Below are 21,442 nucleotides of genomic sequence, written 5' to 3'. Positions count from 1 at the left end.
CGCCACAGGGAGTCAGATAAGGGAATTAACATAAGTAGATGGTTTTTAATTGTCCTTTTGGCTTAACAACTTACCTGCGAGATATCGCCTGCCTGTTACCATCGCTTTGTGTGGTACTCATAAGAAAGTTCTGAGAAAGTTCTCAGTTTCCGCTTCAATAAATTACTTTACTATTAATTCACATGTTTTGTTAGGACTACCTTTAGCTTCAAATCGTGTTTTGATGTTTTTTTTCCTTCCAAGTGTGATAAAACAGTATTTTTTCCTTGACATTGACATTTATTTTGATATCATGCCATTCACATTTTTAACTTATCTTTTATACATTTTAAAGAAATTTTTGTTTTTGTGTTACTACCCCAACCTTCCATAAGTGGGTCAAAAATGACCCGGTCAGGTTGTTTTCTTGAAATATCTTCATAATAAAAAAAATTTATCATTTCATATTCCAGGTATTCCTCAAAAAACATGTTTTTGATATCATGCCGTTCACATTTTTAACTTACCTTTTATACATTTTAAGAAATTTTTGTTTTTGTGTTACTACCCCAACCTTCCATAAGTGGGTCAAAAATGACTCGGTCAGGTTGTTTTCTTGAAATATCTTCGTAATGAAAAATTGTTATCATTTCATATTCCAGGTATTCCTCAAAAAACATGTTTTTGATATCATGTCGTTCACAATTTTAACTTATCTTTTATACATTTTAAGAAATTTTTACTTTTGTGTTACTACCCCAACCTTCCATAAGTGGGTCAAAAATGACCCGGTAAGGTTGTTTTCTTGAAATATCTTCATAATAAAAAAATTTATCATTTCATATTCCAGGTATTCCTCAAAAAATATGTTTTTGATATCATGCCGTTCACATTTTTAACTTATCTTTTATACATTTTAAGAATTTATTTTTTTTGTGTTACTACCCCAACCTTCCATAAGTGGGTCAAAAATGACCCGGTCAGGTTGTTTTCTTGAAATATCTTCCTAATGAAAAATTTTTATCATTTCATATTCCAGGTATTCCTCAAAAAACATGTTTTTGATATCATGTCGTTCACAATTTTAACTTATCTTTTATACATTTTAAGAAATTTTTGCTTTTGTGTTACTACCCCAACCTTCCATAAGCGGGTCAAAAGTGAAATATCTTTGTAATGAAAAATTGTTATCGATATTGTTACCATTTTGATATCATGCCCTTCACATTTTTAACTTACCTTTATGCAACACACAATGGATCCTCACATTTTCTATTGTTGTACGAGGTCATTTTCTTTTTCGAAGATGGAAAAAAGTGAAAAATGAAGATGTTTCTAACATGAAATCATTCTTGTGTGGTCCTACATATAATACTAAATATCATACAAGTGATTATTCCTAACCAAAATGACAAAATTGGCATAAAAACGCATTGATTCTAGTATGGGTATGATTATGGACGAACCCCACCCAACCCTACGAATCTACGCAGTTAAGAACATTTCGATTTGTTCATTTAACAACCACCATCACATGATTGAAAACTTCCCAAACCGCTGTACTTTTCCCTTCAGTCTTAGTCATGAGTCATTCTCCCGACTTTGCCCTTTTTAGGGTTTGAAGGATCACTTGGAGGTTGCCATGATGCAGCCGTGTCTCGTCCACCCATCCTTCCTGTCTGAGTGTCTGCCTATGAAGATGACAGCTTCCAGTGTGTCAGTGTCTGCACTATAAATCACCTCCATGTTCTTGTGCAACACTCGACTACCATTTCCATCCCATGTGTTGGGGATCTCTTCAGGTCACTGGTCTGTGTGAGTGACAGGAAGAAAAGCTCTGACTCACTTCGGGATAAATCTCTAGAGTCAGGCAAACTGACTTATTTTCAAGTTGATATGTTTTTATTTCTCCATAAGAAATACATTTGAATCTTCTGATCTGTGTTTTTTTATGCTGATGGAGTTGCGCCTTAGTGGAGGTCTGTGTGGATGTAGGTCGATTTCCCCATAGGTCCACCATGTCATGTTGTCGTTAGACAGCAAAGAGAGTGAATGTACTAAACATCAGACCATGAACTGCACATAATTGGCTACATTAACCGCCAATTAAATGAGTAATATGTTAATATGCTGATTTGTAGTTTTAGTATTAGTAGTAGTAGTATTAGTATCACTAGTCTTGTCAGAGACACACGCCGTCAAATTTTGTTTGTGTTCTGGATTTTTGTCGAAAAGAATTCTGGCTGCATGGCAGACGAGTGGTTTCGCGTGCAGGCCTCACAGCTTGGAGCCCCGAGTTCAATTCCACCCTCGGCCATCTCTGTGTGGAAATTTTATGAAAGTACTACTAAAGACGCTAATCATGGTGTTCCGTAAATAACGATAATTACAATACTGAAATGTGAAAAAAGCACGATATCTTTTTACCACGGTTTGTCGATAAAGTGTACAGTCATGGTTCCGGGCCTGACCGCAATAAGTGAATTTCGATTTTTCGAAGTAGGATATATTATTAATGTACAGAATATTTTCATAGTAAGAGCATAGAAAACCAGTTTATGACTTTCTAAATATGACTTTTACCATTATTAGAGCCTTGTAGAGATGAAATAACACCCCTATAGTCGCCTTTACACTCATATTATTCTTTGTTTACACCACATTGCTCATTGCTCAACACAAATGCACAGGCCACAGGATCACGACAGGGGCGCCCACCGCTCATAGCATACAGCAAGCTACCTAGCTAACGGCAATTTATTTATTTTAAACCCTAGTTTCCCAAAGCGGGGTACATCAGTTGTCATCGGGGGTATATGAATGAAAGTGAGAAAAAAATAGCACTGGGATGCATGGCGGGCGAGTGGTTAGCGCGCAGGCCACACAGCTAGGAGACCCGAGTTCGATTCCACCCTCGGCCATCTCTGTGTGGAGTTTGCATGTTCTCCCCGTGCATGCGTGGGTTTTCTCCGGGTACTGCGGTTTCCTCCCACATTCCAAAAACATGCTAGGTTAATTAGCGACTCGAAATTGTCCATAGGTATGAATGTGAGTGTGAATGGTTGTTTGTCTATATGTACCCTGTGATTGGCTGGCCACCAGTCATAGTCTCTCCATAGTCTTTGTTGACGGCCATCAGTGGGTGAAACCAAAATGAGACTATCTAGTCCTTTGTTCCGCATTACCAACAATGAATTGATTTATTTATAGTATAGTAGTATAGTTCCGGCCAGTGTATTTATCCACGGTGCTTATCCAGAGAAAATTAAAGTACTTGTTTACTACGATCCACCACTGGCACATTAAATGACTCTTGGCCTTGACCTTGGCTGCCCTACCTGACCGACTCTGAGCTGGTAATAAGAGCGGAGTTTAAATCCCCCTGTGTTCAGAGGCAGCTTAATAACAGCCAACCTGCGATTACTGCTTCTCGCCCAGATGTTGACTTTCCCTGCGATTACCAGGAGAGAGAGACTATTACGAGATATGTTGTGTCTCGTCACTCTCGCCTGTGCTTTTTATTTTCCAATCATTGTAACGTAAACGAATTAGGGCAACTGCAGGAGCCCTGGGATAAGGAATATAATGCAAAGTCAGAGGTTGAACTATCGGGAAGACCAACCCGCTTGTATTTACTGTTAGTTCCCACCTTGGTTACAGATCCAGTAGGCAGATTGGTAGTAAGGAACACAGCATGGTGCATGACCAGACTGGATTAAATGTCTGTGGGTGGTTTTAGTGTTATCTCGCAACAAGATTCTGAAGGGATGTTCCTATTTCAGACCAGATTATTAGACCAGATTCATGTCACTGCATGTTGTTAAATGGATACCTTGACCTTGACCGTTGAATGGCAGTTGAAGGGCCAAATGTGGCCCGCAGGACACTAGTTTGAGGCCCCCGCCTTGATATGAAAGTTTAATGTTAGTGCGGCCCGCGCAAGTTTGATATGGACGCTGTATGGTATCATGTACCCAGAAAAAATTATTACGTTTGATTAATGTTCATGTTAAAGGTTAAATAACTGTTAATAGTTATCCTCCCTATCCGTGTGGAAGTGGTCGGTTTTTGGCTTTTTAAGTTTAAAGGAAATAACTTGGAGGCTACCGTTTAGGTCGCTCGCTCTCTAGTTTGCGAGTTAGCATGTGTCTCAAGACCCTGCAGTTGCGCAATATGTTGTAAATAAAAAGAGTATAAATGTGACTATAGTCGTGTTTTGTCATGTCTACAGGGCTCTAATAATTCTTTGTTCATTTTAATCTGAAAAAAATAATTTGTCTACCCACCAAGTATATGTGGTTTTGTTAAGTTTTTATTATGTGCCGTTTTATTATTATTATTATATTTATTTATTACTGATTGATTTTCTTTATTCTTGATCTTATTTTGTGTAGAAAAATAAAAATGAAGATATTTGAGAACAGTGGAATGTTTTCTTGTAGAAAATCTGAACCAAAGCAAAGTTTATTCATTTTTCTGTTTTTTAATAAATGCGTTATTTTTTTTTTTTGGAAAACCTGATGCAGCTCCAGTGGCCCCCAGGTAAATTGAGTTTGAGACCCCTGTCATAGAGTCTTCCTAAGCCCTATATATTCCCATGCATATAATTTTATGTTCATACATTATATTAGAATATCTACAGTTACTTGCCAGATTGTTTCCATTAATATGTTGATTAAATAGCTTCAAAGCAATGAGAACAAATTGAGGTTTATACATTAAATATGCAGAAAACATCATTCAGCCCGAAGGTCTCAGCAGGGAGTATCCAGACAGCTTCTGAGAGTCAAATCTCGATGATGAACAGCAACCTCCCCCACGGGGGCTGCCCCCACTATACCGGGGAAAGCCTTGTTCCCCATGGGACTCCTCCTTCTCCTCCATTAGCTAATTTCTGATGTTCTGGTTTCTCTATCTTTAATTCATACGTCTTCATGCACAGATGCCGAAGGTTGCTTTTAATCAACTGATTACTCTCCTCTGTCAAGATCTATGCCCTCTGTCCCTCTTAAGCCATGCCGGATCCATGTAAACAAAGAGAGGAGGCTTTAGCCCAGGGGTCTCAAACTCAATTTACTTGGGGGCCACTGGAGCTTGGGTCTGGTTGAGACTGGCATCAGGTTTTCCCCCCCAAAAAACGCATTTATTAAAAACAAAAAAATTTAAAAACTTAGCTTTGGTTCCAATTTTCTACAATAAAAGCTCTGATAAAACATTCCACTGTTCTCAAATATCTTACTTTTTATTTTTCTACACAAAATAAGATGAAAAATAAATAAACAAATCAAGAATAAAGCAAATCAATCAGTATTAAATAAATAATATAATAATAATAAAACGGCAAATAATAAAAACTTAAGAAACCACATATAGTTGGTGGGTAGACAAATTATTTTTTTTCAGATTAAAATGAACAAAGCATTATTAGAGCCCTGTAGACATGACAAAACACGACTATAGTCACATTTATACTCTTTTTATTTACAACATATTGCGCAACTGCAGGGTCTTGAGACACATGCTAACTCGCAAACTAGAGCGCTAGCGACCTAAACGGTAGCCTTCAAGTTATTTCCTTTAAACTTAAATAGCCAAAAACTTACCACTTCCACACGGATAGGGAGGATAACTATTAACAGTTATTTAACCTTTAACATGAACATTAATCAAACGTAATAATTTTTTCTGGGTACATGATACCATACAGCATCCATATCGAACTTGCGCGGGCCGCACTAACATTAAACGTTCATAGCAAGGCGGGGCCTCAAACTAGTGTCTTGCGGGCCACATTTGGCCCGCAGGCCGTGTGTTTGAGACTTGCCATTGTATCCCTCGGGATCGATAAAGTATTTATCTATTCTGTAAGTCTACAGTATATTCAGTGTGGATATGTAAAAAACGTAAGCTGTTACTTCAGCAAGAGGGAGATCCTTTTGTGGGGAAAGTAAACCCCGTCCACTCATCCGGAAGATTTGTTGACCAAGACCTGGAAGGACCTTTTGCCTAGATTTCCATTACAGCCACACTCAGCCTACATATTTAATCTCACCTCGCTCCGTGTGTGTGTGTTACACGGCTCACTCAGCATTTTGGAGATTTCGGTGAAATCCTTGAATTTGGCATCGGTTCTTACTTGTGGATCAGGTGACAAAAGACTACATTGTTTTCTGTATTGTGATTCAGCGGGACAATTTGGAGTCGCTAATTAACCTAGCATGTTTTTGGAATGTGGGAGGAAACCGGAGTACCTGGAGAAAACCCACACATGCACGGGGAGAACATGCAAAAAGAGGGTGGAATTGAACTCGGGGCTCCTAGCTGTGAGGTCTGTGCGCTAACTACTCGTCCGCTATGCATCCAAGTGCTATTTTTTTCTCACTTTCATTCATATACCCCCGATGACAACTGATGTACCCCGCTTTGGGGAACCTAGGGTTTAAAACAAATAAATTGCCGTTAGCTAGGTAGCATGCTGTATGCTATGAGCGGTGGGCGCCCCTGTCGTGATCCCGCGGCCAGTGCATTTGTGTTGAGCAATGAGCAATGTGGTGTAAACAAAGAATAATATGAGTGTAAAGGCGACTATAGGGGTGTTATTTCATCTCTACAGGGCTCTAATAATGGTAAAAGTCATATTTAGAAAGTCATAAACTGGTTTTCTATGCTCATACTATGAAAATATTCTGTACATTAATAATATATCCTACTTTGAAAATCGAAATTCACTTATTGCGGTCAGGCCCGGAACCATGACTGTACACTTTATCGACAAACCGTGGTAAAAAGATATCGTACTGTTTTCACATTTCAGTATCGTAATTATTGTTTTTTACGGAACACTATGATTAGCGTATTTTGTAGTATTTTCATAAAATTTCAACAATACTGTGATAATATTGGCCACAATAATAATGGTGTTATTCAATGTGCGGCCCTCGGACCCTTTATGCCCCCAAGGCTAATGTTTTTATTGGTTCCTAAGCTATAAGGAATCTGTGCTAAAGGAAGGATGTGTATTCAGCTCAAGATGCATTTGTCCTGATCTTTGTCTTTCTTTGCATAAGTTTGTGCCCGAGTCAGCAACAGATGGTTCTTTCAAAGCCCCCCCCCCCCATCTTCATAAAGAGTCTTGTCACTAAAGTCAGGACAAAGGCAGTCATCTCTGACTGAGAGCTCTGAAGTTAACCAGGCGGAAATATCTCAAACAAAGGCCAGCTGAGACACAATGGGCACATGTCAGACGCCCCCCACCCCTCACCCCCCAACTTAAATCACCTGGTGACTACTTCTTGCATGTTGGTAGCAAGTGTGGTCAAAATCCACATCCTTGTTTCTGGTCAGCAGATGTTTGAATAACTCAGCCTGGTGTTTACGTCAGATTCCTCGTGCTGCATGTCACTGTGCACGTGGAGTCGAACACTCTGCTGGGACTAACTAAGTCATGAAAACAGCCCCATCGAGATCTCTGACACAGAATCCCCCGTCATGCGGATGATGGTATCCTACAGCTGGTGGCTTGAGTTTCGACAGCTTCTCCAGAGACGTGCTAATGAATGAGTGTTAAATATTTCAGGGCCTGACACAGGACGAGGTGCTGCAGACACGAGTGCAGGTAGTATCAAGTGATCAGATCAAAAGTCCTGACAAAAGGGAAAGCTAATAAATGCAACATAATGAGGAAACAACAGATGATAAGTTAACTTCTTGGAGTGGACGCATGAGTGAACATGCACCCAAATACAAATAGACGGTGTAGACATTGAAAGGGTGAATAAAAATACATTTCTGGGATCACAACAGATGAAAATATGAGCTGGAAACCTCATATTACAAAGATAGAAATATTTCAGTATTGAACTAAGCAAAATTTGTTCTGAATCAGAAATCACTCCACACTCTTTATTGCTCTCTGGTTCTAACATATCTTACTTATTGTGTGGAAATATGGGCTAATAACTACAAAAGCAATCTTCACTCGCTAAATGTACTGCAAAAAAAGGCCAGTAAGGATAATTCATAATGCCGCCTACAGAGAACATACTAACTCCTTATTTGTAAAATCACAAATACTTCAAGTTGCTGATATAGTTCATCTTCAAACAGCTAAAATAATGCATAAGGCTAAAAATAACCAATTAGCTAAAAATGTCATCCAATATGAAAAATATGATCTCAGGGAAGAAGTACATTTGAAACACTTCTATGCTAGGACTACGTTAAAAAGCCATAGCATTTCAGTATGCGGAATCAAACTATGGAATGGATTGAGTAAGACCCTCAAACAATGCACAACGATGAGCCAATTCAAGAAACAATACAAGCAGTTGATGTTTGCTAAATACAAGGATGAAGAGTCTTGAACCAGTCATGATGTGCTATACATATCACTATATTGACACTTACTATGGTACCCATTATGTCATTGGATGCTCATATCACCTCCTACTTTGGTATGGGACAAAAAAAAAACAAAAAAAAAATGTTAAAATCTTTTAAAATTACAATTTTAAAAAAAAATTAAATTTTTAAAATAAAAAAAAATGTAAACTATATTAGGAAAGCAGGAAGTGAACAAATGTAACAGTGCTCATATCACCTCGTACTTTGGCACGGGACAAAAAAAAAAAAAATAAATAATAAAAACCTTAAACCATATTATGAAAGCAGGAAGTGAACAAATGTAACAGTTACTGATTGTAAAAGTACCAGATGGAGGGGTAGGATTTAATAAGCTTTGCTTCTTCCTACTCCTTTTGGACATGTGGAACTGTGAACTGATTATGTGATGCATTCAATTGTAATCTGATGCATGTTCAAATGAAATTAAACCATTACCATTACCATTACCATTACCAAGAGGAATGAATGGCCTTGAGTTGCCAGATGGAGGCACCGTTTATTAAAGATCATTTTTGAATGGAACCTGAAAATGCAAATAGTTATGCAATTGAGGAAACAAAACTTTCACAGTAGCACAGCGGCCAGCAGTACCACACAAGAATAAGTTCTATGATGTTTTGTTTGTTAAATCTACCATTAGTTTTTAACACCGTATAAAAAGAAAAATAACTAGTTATGTGCATGTTGGGGTAATAAGTATGCAGAGTAATACGTTGGTAAAGTAGTTCCAGAAAGCCAAAAAAATATATACAATATATTCAAAGCCCCTGATAGCTGACATGAGATCTCCAGATTCCTGTTGTGTACATAGAATACACAAACACAGGAAGGTATTGAACAATAGATCAGAGGCAACCGTGAGGATGGTTGGATGTATTGCCAAATACTCTGAAATACTTTTGGAGATGGCTTATGGTAGAGAAATTAACATGACAAGCAACAGGCCTGGTGGACATTCTAGCAGTCAGCATGCCTTGCATTGTGCTGTGTGGTAAAACTGCACATTTTAGTGGCCTTTTATTGGAGCCTGGCCAAGGAGCATCTTGATATGCCACATCTGTGAGATAAATGAAATATAATAAAATATAATAATAAAATAATCCAAAATAGGGCTGCACGGTGGTCGAGTGGTTAGCATGCAGACCTCACAGCTAGGAGACCAGGGTTCAATTCCACCCTCGGGCATCTCTGTGTGGAGTTTGCATGTTCTCCCCGTGCATGCGTGGGTTTTCTCCGGGTACTCCGGTTTCCTCCCACATTCCAAAAACATGCTAGGTTAATTAGCGACTCCAAATTGTCCATAGGTATGAATGTGAGTGTGAATGGTTGTTTGTCTATATGTGCCCTGTGATTGGCTGGCCACCAGCCTCTCGCCTTAGGACTTTTACTCATGTTTTAACTGTGTATGAACGAATGAACGTTGTATTTTAACGTATCTTTTACTCTGTTTACTTGTTTTTATTCAACTCCATTTTTCTGTAAAGTGTATTTGAGTATTTGAAAAGCACTATACAAATAAAATGTATTATTATTGTTATTATTAAGACAGCTGGGATAGGCTCCAGCACATCCGCGACTAAGCGGTAGAAAATGAATGAATGAATGAACTTTTAACATACAAACTGGCAACATGACTTGCAAGTCGGATGTCTTATTTAGTAAAAAAAAAAAAAAATTTTTTTATTAAATTAAATGACATAGTTTGATGTGGTTTGATGTTTAAATTGCTCCTGAAAAAAAGCACATACAGCTGATAGTATAAAACTTTTACAGATAAAATTAGACAAATAATTCCAAGGAAAATTGTCCCGGAGCCCTCTGATTGGCTTATCAGTGCTCACGTGAAACATTATTAAAATGTGACCTTGCAAAATACATATTTTAGACATCGGTAAAGAGACGCCGCATTGTTGTTAGTAGCTACTACCAGTAATACGCTCCTCGAGTCAAGTTCCTATGATTTCCAGTTACATAACAGCACCTGATTGTCTTATGTCGATGGAATAAATCCCAATAATCTCCCAAATGGACGCGGCTTTTCCCTGAGTAGGCCAAACATGCCAAGCTGGTACCAGGCAGAGACGGTCCTACTTTAAATCCTGTTAATGTGTCGACATGTGTTGTAATTAATGCCTTTTTTTTACACACAATGGGAGGTGAAACATGATCACATATGCGTACCCTTCCTCTTTCCTCCCCGCTTAGCCTCTTCTTGCTAATTACGACACAGAAAACCATTGTCCCTCGTGGTTTATAGCAGGGCCACATTTAGACGTACTCCATTAGTCAATTGAAGGGAAAAGCATGGCGATAGAGGAGTGGCTTTGGAGGGGTTGTTTTGTCTAAGGCAGGGGTCTCAAACTCAATTTACTCAATGATACCACACAGCATCCATATCAAACTTACCACTTCCACACGGATAGAGAGGATAACTATTAACAGTTATTTAACCTTTAACATGAACATTAATCAAACGTAAAATTTTTTTTCTGGGTACATGATACCATACAGCATCCATATCAAACTTACCACTTCCACACGGACAGGGAGGATAACTATTAACAGTTATTTAACCTTTAACATGAACATTAATCAAACGTAATCATTTTTTTTCTGGGTACATGATACCATGCAGCATCCATATCAAACTTACCACTTCCACACGGATAGGGAGGATAACTATTAACAGTTATTTAACCTTTAACATGAACATTAATCAAACGTAATATTTTTTTTCTGGGTACACGATACCATACAGCATCCATATCAAACTTACCACTTCCACACGGATAGGGAGGATAACTATTAACAGTTATTTAACCTTTAACATGAACATTAATCAAACGTAATATTTTTTTTCTGGGTACATGATACCATGCAGCATCCATATCAAACTTACCACTTCCACACGGATAGGGAGGATAACTATTAACAGTTATTTAACCTTTAACATGAACATTAATCAAACGTAATATTTTTTTTCTGGGTACATGATACCATGCAGCATCCATATCAAACTTACCACTTCCACACGGATAGGGAGGATAACTATTAACAGTTATTTAACCTTTAACATGAACATTAATCAAACGTAATATTTTTTTTCTGGGTACACGATACCATACAGCATCCATATCAAACTTACCACTTCCACACGGACAGGGAGGATAACTATTAACAGTTATTTAACCTTTAACATGAACATTAATCAAACGTAATATTTTTTTCTGGGTACATGATACCATACAGCATCCATATCAAACTTACCACTTCCACACGGATAGGGAGGATAACTATTAACAGTTATTTAACCTTTAACATGAACATTAATCAAATGTAATATTTTTTTCTGGGTACATGATACCATACAGCATCCATATCAAACTTACCACTTCCACACGGATAGGGAGGATAACTATTAACAGTTATTTAACCTTTAACATGAACATTAATCAAACGTAATAATTTTTTTCTGGGTACATGATACCATACAGCATCCATATCAAACTTGCGCGGGCCGCACTAACATTAAACTTTCATATCAAGGCGGGGGCCTCAAACTAGTGTCCCGCGGGCCACATTTGTATATAAGTATATAAGCTATTGTTTGTTGTGCCTTTGTAATGTGTTTTATGCTGTGGGTAAGAGAGTGTGTGGGGAGGGGTGGCCGGACACGTGGCCCGGCCCTTTTAAATAGTTAATGAGGATTGATGTCTGAAAGTGGTGACCTTGTACTGTATAAGGTTACCAAGCGGAATCCATGCATATTGATCTGTTCAGTTTTATGCTCTGTTGGACACAATTCCCGTTTGTCCCATGTTTCACGTTGGTGCTGATTAACAGTGTTTAGTGACTCAAAAATTGCGTTGAAAGGAATGACTGGCTTAAAGCAATCGCCCTGTGGTCTTCCACTTACGAAACCATACTTGGGCTAACATTTATTTGTGATGCTGACAAATGCCAGTGTAGTCATCTGACAGGCATTCTCTTCGGGCACTATAAAATGCCGTCACTTCCATGGACCTTCTTCTGCTGTCAGGAAATGAGACACGTAACTCATAATTCCTGTTTGTTATCAGATTGTTCATTCATATGTCTGCATAACAATATAACATTGATAGATATAGTAAACATAAACTAATAAATACCACCCTACTTGACCTCAAAGCGAGAGAAACACTGTCAGGGCCAGTATTGTTTTTAAAAAATTATGATAATACATTGCAATTCACCGTGACATCATCACAGATATGCCTGAATTTCATTCTGTAAGCAACTTCAATAAAGTGTTTTCAAACGGAATGGGGAAAAAGGACAAAGAAGTCAAAAACATTTACCACTTCCACACTGAATGGGAGTGTTACACCCACAAAAACGTAATACAAATCTGCAGCTTTGAATGTAATAATAATCCAGCAAATGTAATAAATTTCCCACAAACATAATAAAATTTGCCTACTGCAAACGTAATACTGAATTTCCTGCAAATTTAATAACTATTACATTTGCAGGAAGTTATTACATTTGCAGGAAATTATTATGTGGGAAAGTGAAAATCTGTAAATGTAATATGACACAAAATAATGTGAAAGTGTTTTTAAACGGAATGGGGAAAAAGGACAAAGAAGTCAAAAACATTTACCACTTCCACACTGAATGGGAGTGTTACACCTGCAAACGTAATAACTGCCCACAAACGTAATACAAATCTGAAGCTTTGAATGTAATAATAATCCCGCAAATGTAATAAATTTCCCACAAACGTAATAAAATGTGTCTACTGCAAACGTAATACTGAATTTCCTGCAAATGTAATAACTATTACATTTGCAGGAAATTATTACATTTGTGGGAAAGTGAAAATCTATAAATGTAATAACTTCGCGCAAATGTAATATGAGACAAAATAATGTGAAAGTGTTTTCAAACAAAATGGGGAAAAAGGACAAAGAAGTCAAAAACATTTACCACTTCCACACTGAATGGGAGTGTTACACCCGCAAACGTAATAACCGCCCACAAACGTAATACAAATCTGCAGCTTTGAATGTAATAATCCCGCAAATGTAATAAATTTCCCACAAATGTAATGAAATGTGCCTACTGCAAATGTAATACTGAATTTAAAATTATTAAAAAAATTAAAATTATTACATATGTGGGAAAGTGAAAATCTGTAAATGTACTAACTTCCCACAAATGTAATATGAGACAAAATAATGATCTTTGTGGTTGTTGTTTTTGTTTGTTCTTTTTTATTTTAATGAGGGAGAAGGTGTAGATTTTAACAAGATGATTATTTTTTTTCTTTTTTTTGTGGAAAAAATATTATTCAAAGAGTATCATTTGAATACACTAAAGGGATCTTTAATTATTAAATTATAATTTATTTTTAATTAAAAAGATAACATAATTGTGATAATTGTTTTAATACAATTATTATTACTATTGTTATTATTATATTTTATTATTTCTTTTGATTATTTCTTCCCCATATACACACAAAATCACACATACAATAATATACTGTAACTAAACACACATGTATGCCCACAAACAAAATGTAATAATTTCCTGCAAATGTAATAACTATTATGTTCAGTATTATATTTGCAGTGGGCAAATTTTATTACGTTTGTGGGAAATTTATTACATTTGCGGGATTATGACATTCAAAGCTGCAAATTCGTATTACGTTTGTGGTTTATGACGTTTTTGGCCAGTTATTACGTTTGCGGGTATAACTTGGGAGGATAGCTTTTTTGTCCCTTGTCGTGCAAACTGCTTATACCAGGATCCGGGTCTTATCCGAAACCTTATATTGAATACCTTCCACCTGTGTAACAGTACAGGTCATTCCAGGAGACTACCTTATGAAGCTCATTGAGAGAAATCCAATGGTTTGCAAGGGTGGCTACTTTGAGGAATCTAATACATAAAACATATTTAGAGTTATCTCACAATTATTTTTATGTACTAATTTCTTTACAGGGGTCCCGTGTGTGGCTAAGGCATAAAGAACAGCTTCTTCCGTCCACTGTCAGCTGCTGTGATGATGCATCACTGGTCCTCACCACCGACTATGGGAAAGTAAGTAAGAAACCTCTTCATATAGAGCGCTGGTGCTACCAATTATTATTGAATATATTAATTATTTTGAATGAACTGATGAGTTTTCATCAGTCCACATGTTTATGTTGACAATGTTTCTTGAATTTGCTCATTGTTGTGCATTGTTTGAGGTCCTTACTCAATCCAGTCATGATGTGCTATACATATCACTATATTGACACTTACTATGGTACCCATTATGTCATTGGATGCTCATATCACCTCATACTTCGTTTTTTTAAATAAAAATAAAAATAAAAATAAAAATAAAAATAAAAATAAAAATAAAAATAAAAATAAAAATAAAAATAAAAATAAAAATAAAAATAAAAATAAAAATGTACTGCAAAAAAGGTCAGTAAGGATAATTCATAATGCCGCCTACAGAGAACATACTAACTCTATTTTATTAAAAATAAAAATAAAAATAAAAATAAAAATAAAAATAAAAATAAAAATAAAAATAAAAATAAAAATAAAAATAAAAATAAAAATAAAAATAAAAATAAAAATAAAAATACAGAAAAACATAACCAAACCATTACCATTACCATTACCATTACATAACATTTTGTGTATTTTACTATGATACTTCTACAGCACAAACAGTATAGTGTATATAGGCAGTCATCTGAAACAGGTGGATGACAGCATACAGTATTCATTGTTCACTTTTTATTTTCTTTGTGCAAAATGGTGGCTATCATTAATAATTATTGAGTGGACCCAGAAAACCTACTTTAAAACCTCCCCGAGCCTGTCTCCTTCCAGTATACATCATTAAGGGAGTGGGTGACCTAGTGTGTGGATGCAGGAAGTTCATGTACATGTGTTTCATGCAAGGGCTGCTGTGGGATCAACACCTTTTGTAACTCCACAGTCCACAAGAATGAGCTTATCTGTTTGGCAATGCATGGACGTGGTTGTGTCTGGAGGAAATCCTGCTACACGCAGTCGGAAATAGAGAGTATGGTGATGATGGGCGCATGAAAAATAGCTTTAAAAGTAGGTTAAAACTGTGTTTGTGTGTGTTCTCCCTTATCCAGTCTTTGTTCTCGACTGACATTTTGGGCTAAGTATTAGCCATAGGAAGCAACTCTGCGGGTATGAAGGGGCTATTTCTGTCCACAGGATCTGTTCCACATCCAGTCCATAAACCATCTAACAGCAGACCAGAGAGAACATTAGCTGGTTTCTTCTGCGGTTGACATTGACATCCAGCAACAACAAAACTAATTTGGTGACTCGCTTAAAAATGGTAATTATACGAAGTGGTTAAAGTTTACTCAACGAAATTGAGCAATTACTAATTACTTTTAATTTATATTTTTACCTTGTAATTAACTTGAGGTCTGTGGTTCAGCGACACCCGCCCCCTCCCCATACGTTTCATCCACATCATGTGGTGGACGTTTGATCACGGTTGGGGGTGTGAGTATCATCTTCCATACATATGTGTTGACTTCATGAGGATTTGATTAGAACCGAGTATCTTTTTTTTTCTTCTTCTTCTTCTCCCCGTGGCGCCCCCCCTACAGAGAATGCCACCCTGGCCAATTACCAATGTGACCCACAGTTAAAACCGCCACTGCTTCCAGGTTCTGAAACAGCAAAAACGCCCTAGACCATCACACTACTACCACCATATTTTACTGTTGGTATGATATTGTTTTTCTGTAATACTTATGCTCCTAAAATAATATAATTTTTTCTTATAATACATTCTTTACATAGAATTTTGACCTTTTACTTTTTATCTGTTAATATTTTGACCTGATTTTGGCCAAATTACTGCAGATTTTTTCATCTTTCATTTTCATTTTTGCTGTCCTGTTTTTTGTGTTTTCTTGTTAAATTATATATTTAGTATGTGCCACAGAATACTATCTCTAACCAAAGACACATATTCAGATGTTATTGTTATTATTATGCAGATTATGTAGAAAATTATTATTATTGTTATTATTGTTATTATTGTTATTATTGTTATTATTGTTATTATTGTTATTATTGTTATTATTGTTATTATTGTTATTATTGTTATTGTTATTATGATTATGATTATGATTATTATGATTATGATGATGATGATGATTATTATTATTATTGTTATTATTATTGTTATTTTTTTATATAAGTTTTTAAGTTTTTAATAATAAGTTTTAAAGGTGCAAAACTAACTTTAAAATATCTGGAATTAAATCATGATAAAAAATAATGTTCCTTCTGTATTAGAAAATTTGTCCTGTAAGAAAATAACAGCTCTAAAATAAATATGAACTAATTTTACGTCTATTATCAGATCCTATCAGCCGCTCCAGTGAAAAATAACGAAAGTCAAGATAGTTTCATAATTTTCTGAAACCTTTAAACCTTATTATCTGAAACTTTGGTATGGTTTAACACCAGAGTACAACATTCTAAGTACATTTATAGGTCAGAAAAGTGGAAGAAGCACAATAAGTCACCTTTAATGTAATTAATGAACTACTGATAATGTTGACATTTTTTGACCAGGAGTTGATTAGAGATGCTGGCAGTTATTTTCTTATTTTCTTTTGTGGGAAATTTCTCAGTAGCGTCCCGATCCTGTTCAAGGTAGCCGACCATTTGTCTTATTCTTGCCAAAACAATGCTCACGTTGGTTCCTCTGTCCCATTCACCAGGTCTAATCATATCGGTTATTCTATTTGGGACAATGGTGTTTTTACATGCAGGTACCATCCATGTCAGTCAGGGCTTGTTTGGTAAATATATCCCGGCAGCGTTTTTTTTCCTCCCCCCCCTCAGGGGGCCGTGATATATACCATTAGCGGTCACTTCAGCGGTGCTGCATCATGCCTAAAGTGCTCATCTTGCAGCCTCTGAAGACGAGAGCGTCTGAGCTTGAACAGGCTGACATGGCTGCTGTCACATTTAGCAGCACATCAGCATTTGTCATTGCCTTTAGACCTGAAGGAGACGGATGGGTGAGGGTACACAAAAGCTAAGAGGTCTTGTGTGCGTGTGCGTGAGTGTGTGTGTGCATCCATCTGTGTGTGTGTTTTATATGGGCAGATGGCACCAGCTGGATTAACAGTGTGTGTGTTATTTTCAGAGCGGCGCACACAAAGAGAAGCAGGAAGTGGTTCTCTTATCTGACGTCAACCAACAGTTAAATTCATGCGGTTATGCCGTTAATTGTGTTGTTATTATTACTTCTGGTGTTATTATTAGTAGTCTTAGTCTATATTATTATTATTTGAGGAGTGATTATTATAATAATAATAATACATTTTATTTGTATAGCGCAGGGGTCTCAAACTCAATTTACTTGGGGGCCACTGGAGCTCGGGTCTGGGTGAGACTGGGCCGCATCAGATTTTCCAAAAAAAAAAAAAACCCAAAAAACGCATTTATTAAAAACAAAAAAATAAAAAAAAACTTCACTTTGGTTCCAATTTTCTACAAGAAAAGCTCTGATAAAACATTCCATTGTTCTCAAATATCTTACTTTTTATTTTTCTACACAAAATAAGATGAAAAATAAATAAACAAATCAAGAATAAAGAAAATCAATCAATCAGTAATAAATAAATATAATAATAATAATAAAACGGCAAATAATAAAAACTTAAGAAACCACATATAGTTGGTGGGTAGACAAATTATTTTTTTCAGATTAAAATGAACAAAGCATTATTAGAGCCCTGTAGACATGACAAAACACGACTATAGTCACATTTATACTCTTTTTATTTACAACATATTGCGCAACTGCAGGGTCTTGAGACACATGCTAACTCGCAAACTAGAGAGCTAGCGACCTAAACGGTAGCCTTCAAGTTATTTCCTTTAAACTTAAATAGCCAAAAACTTACCACTTCCACACGGATAGGGAGGATAACTATTAACAGTTATTTAACCTTTAACATGAATATTAATCAAACGTAATAATTTTTTCTGGGTACATGATACCATACAGCGTCCATATCAAACTTGCGCGGGCCGCACTAACATTAAACTTTCATATCAAGGCGGGGGCCTCAAATTAGCGTCCTGCGGGCCACATTTGGCCCGCGGACCGCGTGTTTGAGACCCCTGGTATAGCGCTTTTCAAAATACTCAGAAAAATTTGAAGTTGAATAAAAACAAGTAAACAGAGTAAAAGATACGTTAAAATACAACATTCATTTGTTTATACACAGTTAAAACATTAGTAAAAACAGTAGTAGCAGTAGTAGTACTATTATTAGGGATGCTGAATATATTTTTTTCAAGGTGATGCTGAGGCCAAAACTCATAACTTGTTGCTTCTCAAGATGATAACTATAACTTTTTATACTTATTTAGTGAAGCTAATGAGTTTTTCCCCCTCAAGTGTTGAGTCCTGTAGTTGTTGGGATCCTGCATAAGACATTGATTGCTTTGAAATAGGTCACTTTATATTTATTAGTGAATGGAGCTATTATGTGGGAGAGGCAAGCACGCAGCCATAATATGAAGACATCTGTGTCGGATTGATTATTCCTGTCAGCTGGTACTGTACTGGGATGTTTCAGTTGTTTTTAGATAAAAAGCTTCCGTTATATAGCGCTCAAACTCCAAAACCATTTTAAAGCTAAACTCCTCTGTGTCATGAGTGGCCCATGTCCCGGGGCTTGCACTCTTAACATTCAGAAAGCGTGACCCCGCCTTTTTTCTAGTGAATATTCAGTGGAGCTGGCTGAACAAAGCCACAGCAGGGTGTGGTTTCACTGTGGAGGAAAACAAAAGGACAGTTTTTACATTCAAATAAATGCAGCTCTCTTTAAGCACTGATAGGTTTTTATATTCAGAGAATATTTTTGCTGTTTAAGTCACAATGGAAAAGTTCCATGGTTTTATTTTTTTATTTTATTTTTTACTTTGTTTTAGGTCATTTTGGTTGGTATTAAGCGGAAGCAAACATTGCACAAGTTAATTGTACACAACAGTGCAGCCACGTTTTAAAGCACACGCAGAGGTAGATAAAGCTGCTGGATGCTGACCGCACATGATGCATGCAAATGAAATTAGGGCTGTCAAATTCTTACAAAAATAGATTAATCACAGTTTTAAAAAGAATTAATCATGCTAGGTTAATTGGCGACTCCAAATTGTCCATAGGTATGAATGTGAGTGTGAATGGTTGTTTGTCTATATGTGCCCTGTGATTGGCTGGCCACCAGTCCAGGTTGTACCCTGCCTCTCACCAGAAGACGACTGGGATAGGCTCCAGCATACCCGAGCGACCTTAGTGAGTATAAACGGTGTAGAGAACGGATATTTTTCTATATATGATACTCTAGGGGCTGCACGGTGGTCGAGTGGTTAGCGCGCAGACCTCACAGCTAGGAGACCCGAGTTCAATTCCACCCTCGGCCATCTCTGTGTGGAGTTTGCATGTTCTCCCCGTGTTTTTCCCCGGGTACTCCGGTTTCCTCCCACATTCCAAAAACATGCTAGGTTAATTAGCGACTCCAAATTGTCCATAGGTATGAATGTGAGTGTGAATGGTTGTTTGTCTATATGTGCCCTGTGATTGGATGGCCACCAGTCCAGGGTGTACCCCGCCTCGCACCTGAAGACAGCTGGGATAGGCTCCAGCACCCCCGCGACCCTCGTGAGGATAAGCGGTAGAAAATGAATAAATGAATAAATGAATTAATGAAGTTTTAGTTTTATTTAGGTTCAAGGAAAATCTATTATAATCATCTTTTTAGTGTGACCGTTTCTTCTCCGACCTTTCTAATTAGTTTGTCTGTACTCCCTAACACCAACGAAAAAGCATCCTGGCGTCAAACAGGCACTGAGTTAATAATCTCTGTGGTTGTGAAGCCAGTAGATGATTGGCCAGGAATTACCTTAGACAATACAACCCAAAGACATAAAAGCTGCATTCATCATGAAACACGGGACAATGAAACCTTAAACGCCTGCTCGGTTTGCTATGATCATGTCAGATGGTTGGGGCATGAAAAAAAAAAAACTGCCCAAGGCTCCCAAATACCTGCTTTGTGAAATGTGATCCTTATGTTGTTCACGTGGGTTCAAACACCAAAGTCACTTGAATAAGTCGTTGAATTTATATGGAAACAGACATTTCTACCTTGATTAAATATATATTGTCATTTATTTGTTTTGTTAGGAAAACCTAATCATATCTCAGTTGTTTGTTATCCAGGACGCTCTTGGCCACCCTTTATTTATAATATTGTATATGTATATTTATATATGTATTTATTGCATGTTGGACACAAGTGAAATGAAGGATGTTCATTTTTCAGGTCTTGTATAATAATAGCATAAAATCACAAAGTGATCTCATTCATTCATTCATTTTCTACCGCTTTTTCCTCACGAGGGTCGCGGGGGATGCTGGAGTCTTCGGGCGAGAGGCGGGGTACACCCTGGACTGGTCGCCAGCCAATCACAGGGCACATATAGACAAACAACCATTCACACTCACATTCATACCTATGGACAATTTGGAGTCGCTAATTAACCTAGCATGTTTTTGGAATGTGGGAGGAAACCGGAGTACCCGGAGAAAACCCACGCATGCACGGGGAGAACATGCAAACTCCACACAGAGATAACCGAGGGTGGAATTGAACCCAGGTCTCCTGGCTGTGAGGTCTGCGCGCTAACCACACGCCCGCCGTGCAGCCCAGTAAGTGATCTCATTAAATGTAAAATAACTTCTCTTCTTCTTTTTCTGTGTTTCTTTTTGCTCCGGTCCGGTCGCTCCAAATGCGCATAACAAAAACATAAAATAACGGCAAATAAAATTTTATCTTATTTTAGCTCTGACATAGAGCAAATCTTAGCATGTAAGGGCATTTACATCAACAATACTATCTGCACAAATGGTCCCTAATGTCTCTCTGATGGATTCGTTCCTGATCCTGTCCATCCTGGTCACTCCCAATGAGAACCTCAGCATCCT

The 21,442-nt window shown here is 37.1% G+C and overlaps 1 protein-coding gene across 1 annotated transcript in view; it reads left to right on the top strand.

Moving 5' to 3' along the window:
- The window catches only part of myo10l3 (myosin X, like 3), an 80,549-nt gene that overhangs the window by 4,820 nt on the left and 54,287 nt on the right, over positions 1-21,442 (top strand). The window contains exon 2 of the mRNA XM_058081747.2: positions 14,374-14,472. Coding sequence (XP_057937730.2) covers positions 14,374-14,472 — 99 coding nt within the window. The remainder of the gene's footprint in view (positions 1-14,373; positions 14,473-21,442) is intronic.

This window comes from Doryrhamphus excisus, linkage group LG12, assembly GCF_037039965.1.
Source record: "Doryrhamphus excisus strain RoL-2023G ecotype Guam linkage group LG12, RoL_Dexc_Guam_v1.1, whole genome shotgun sequence".
NCBI lineage: Eukaryota > Metazoa > Chordata > Actinopteri > Syngnathiformes > Syngnathidae > Doryrhamphus > Doryrhamphus excisus.
Note: the sequence above shows the minus strand (reverse complement) of the source record. Positions and strands in the feature narration are given on the sequence as shown.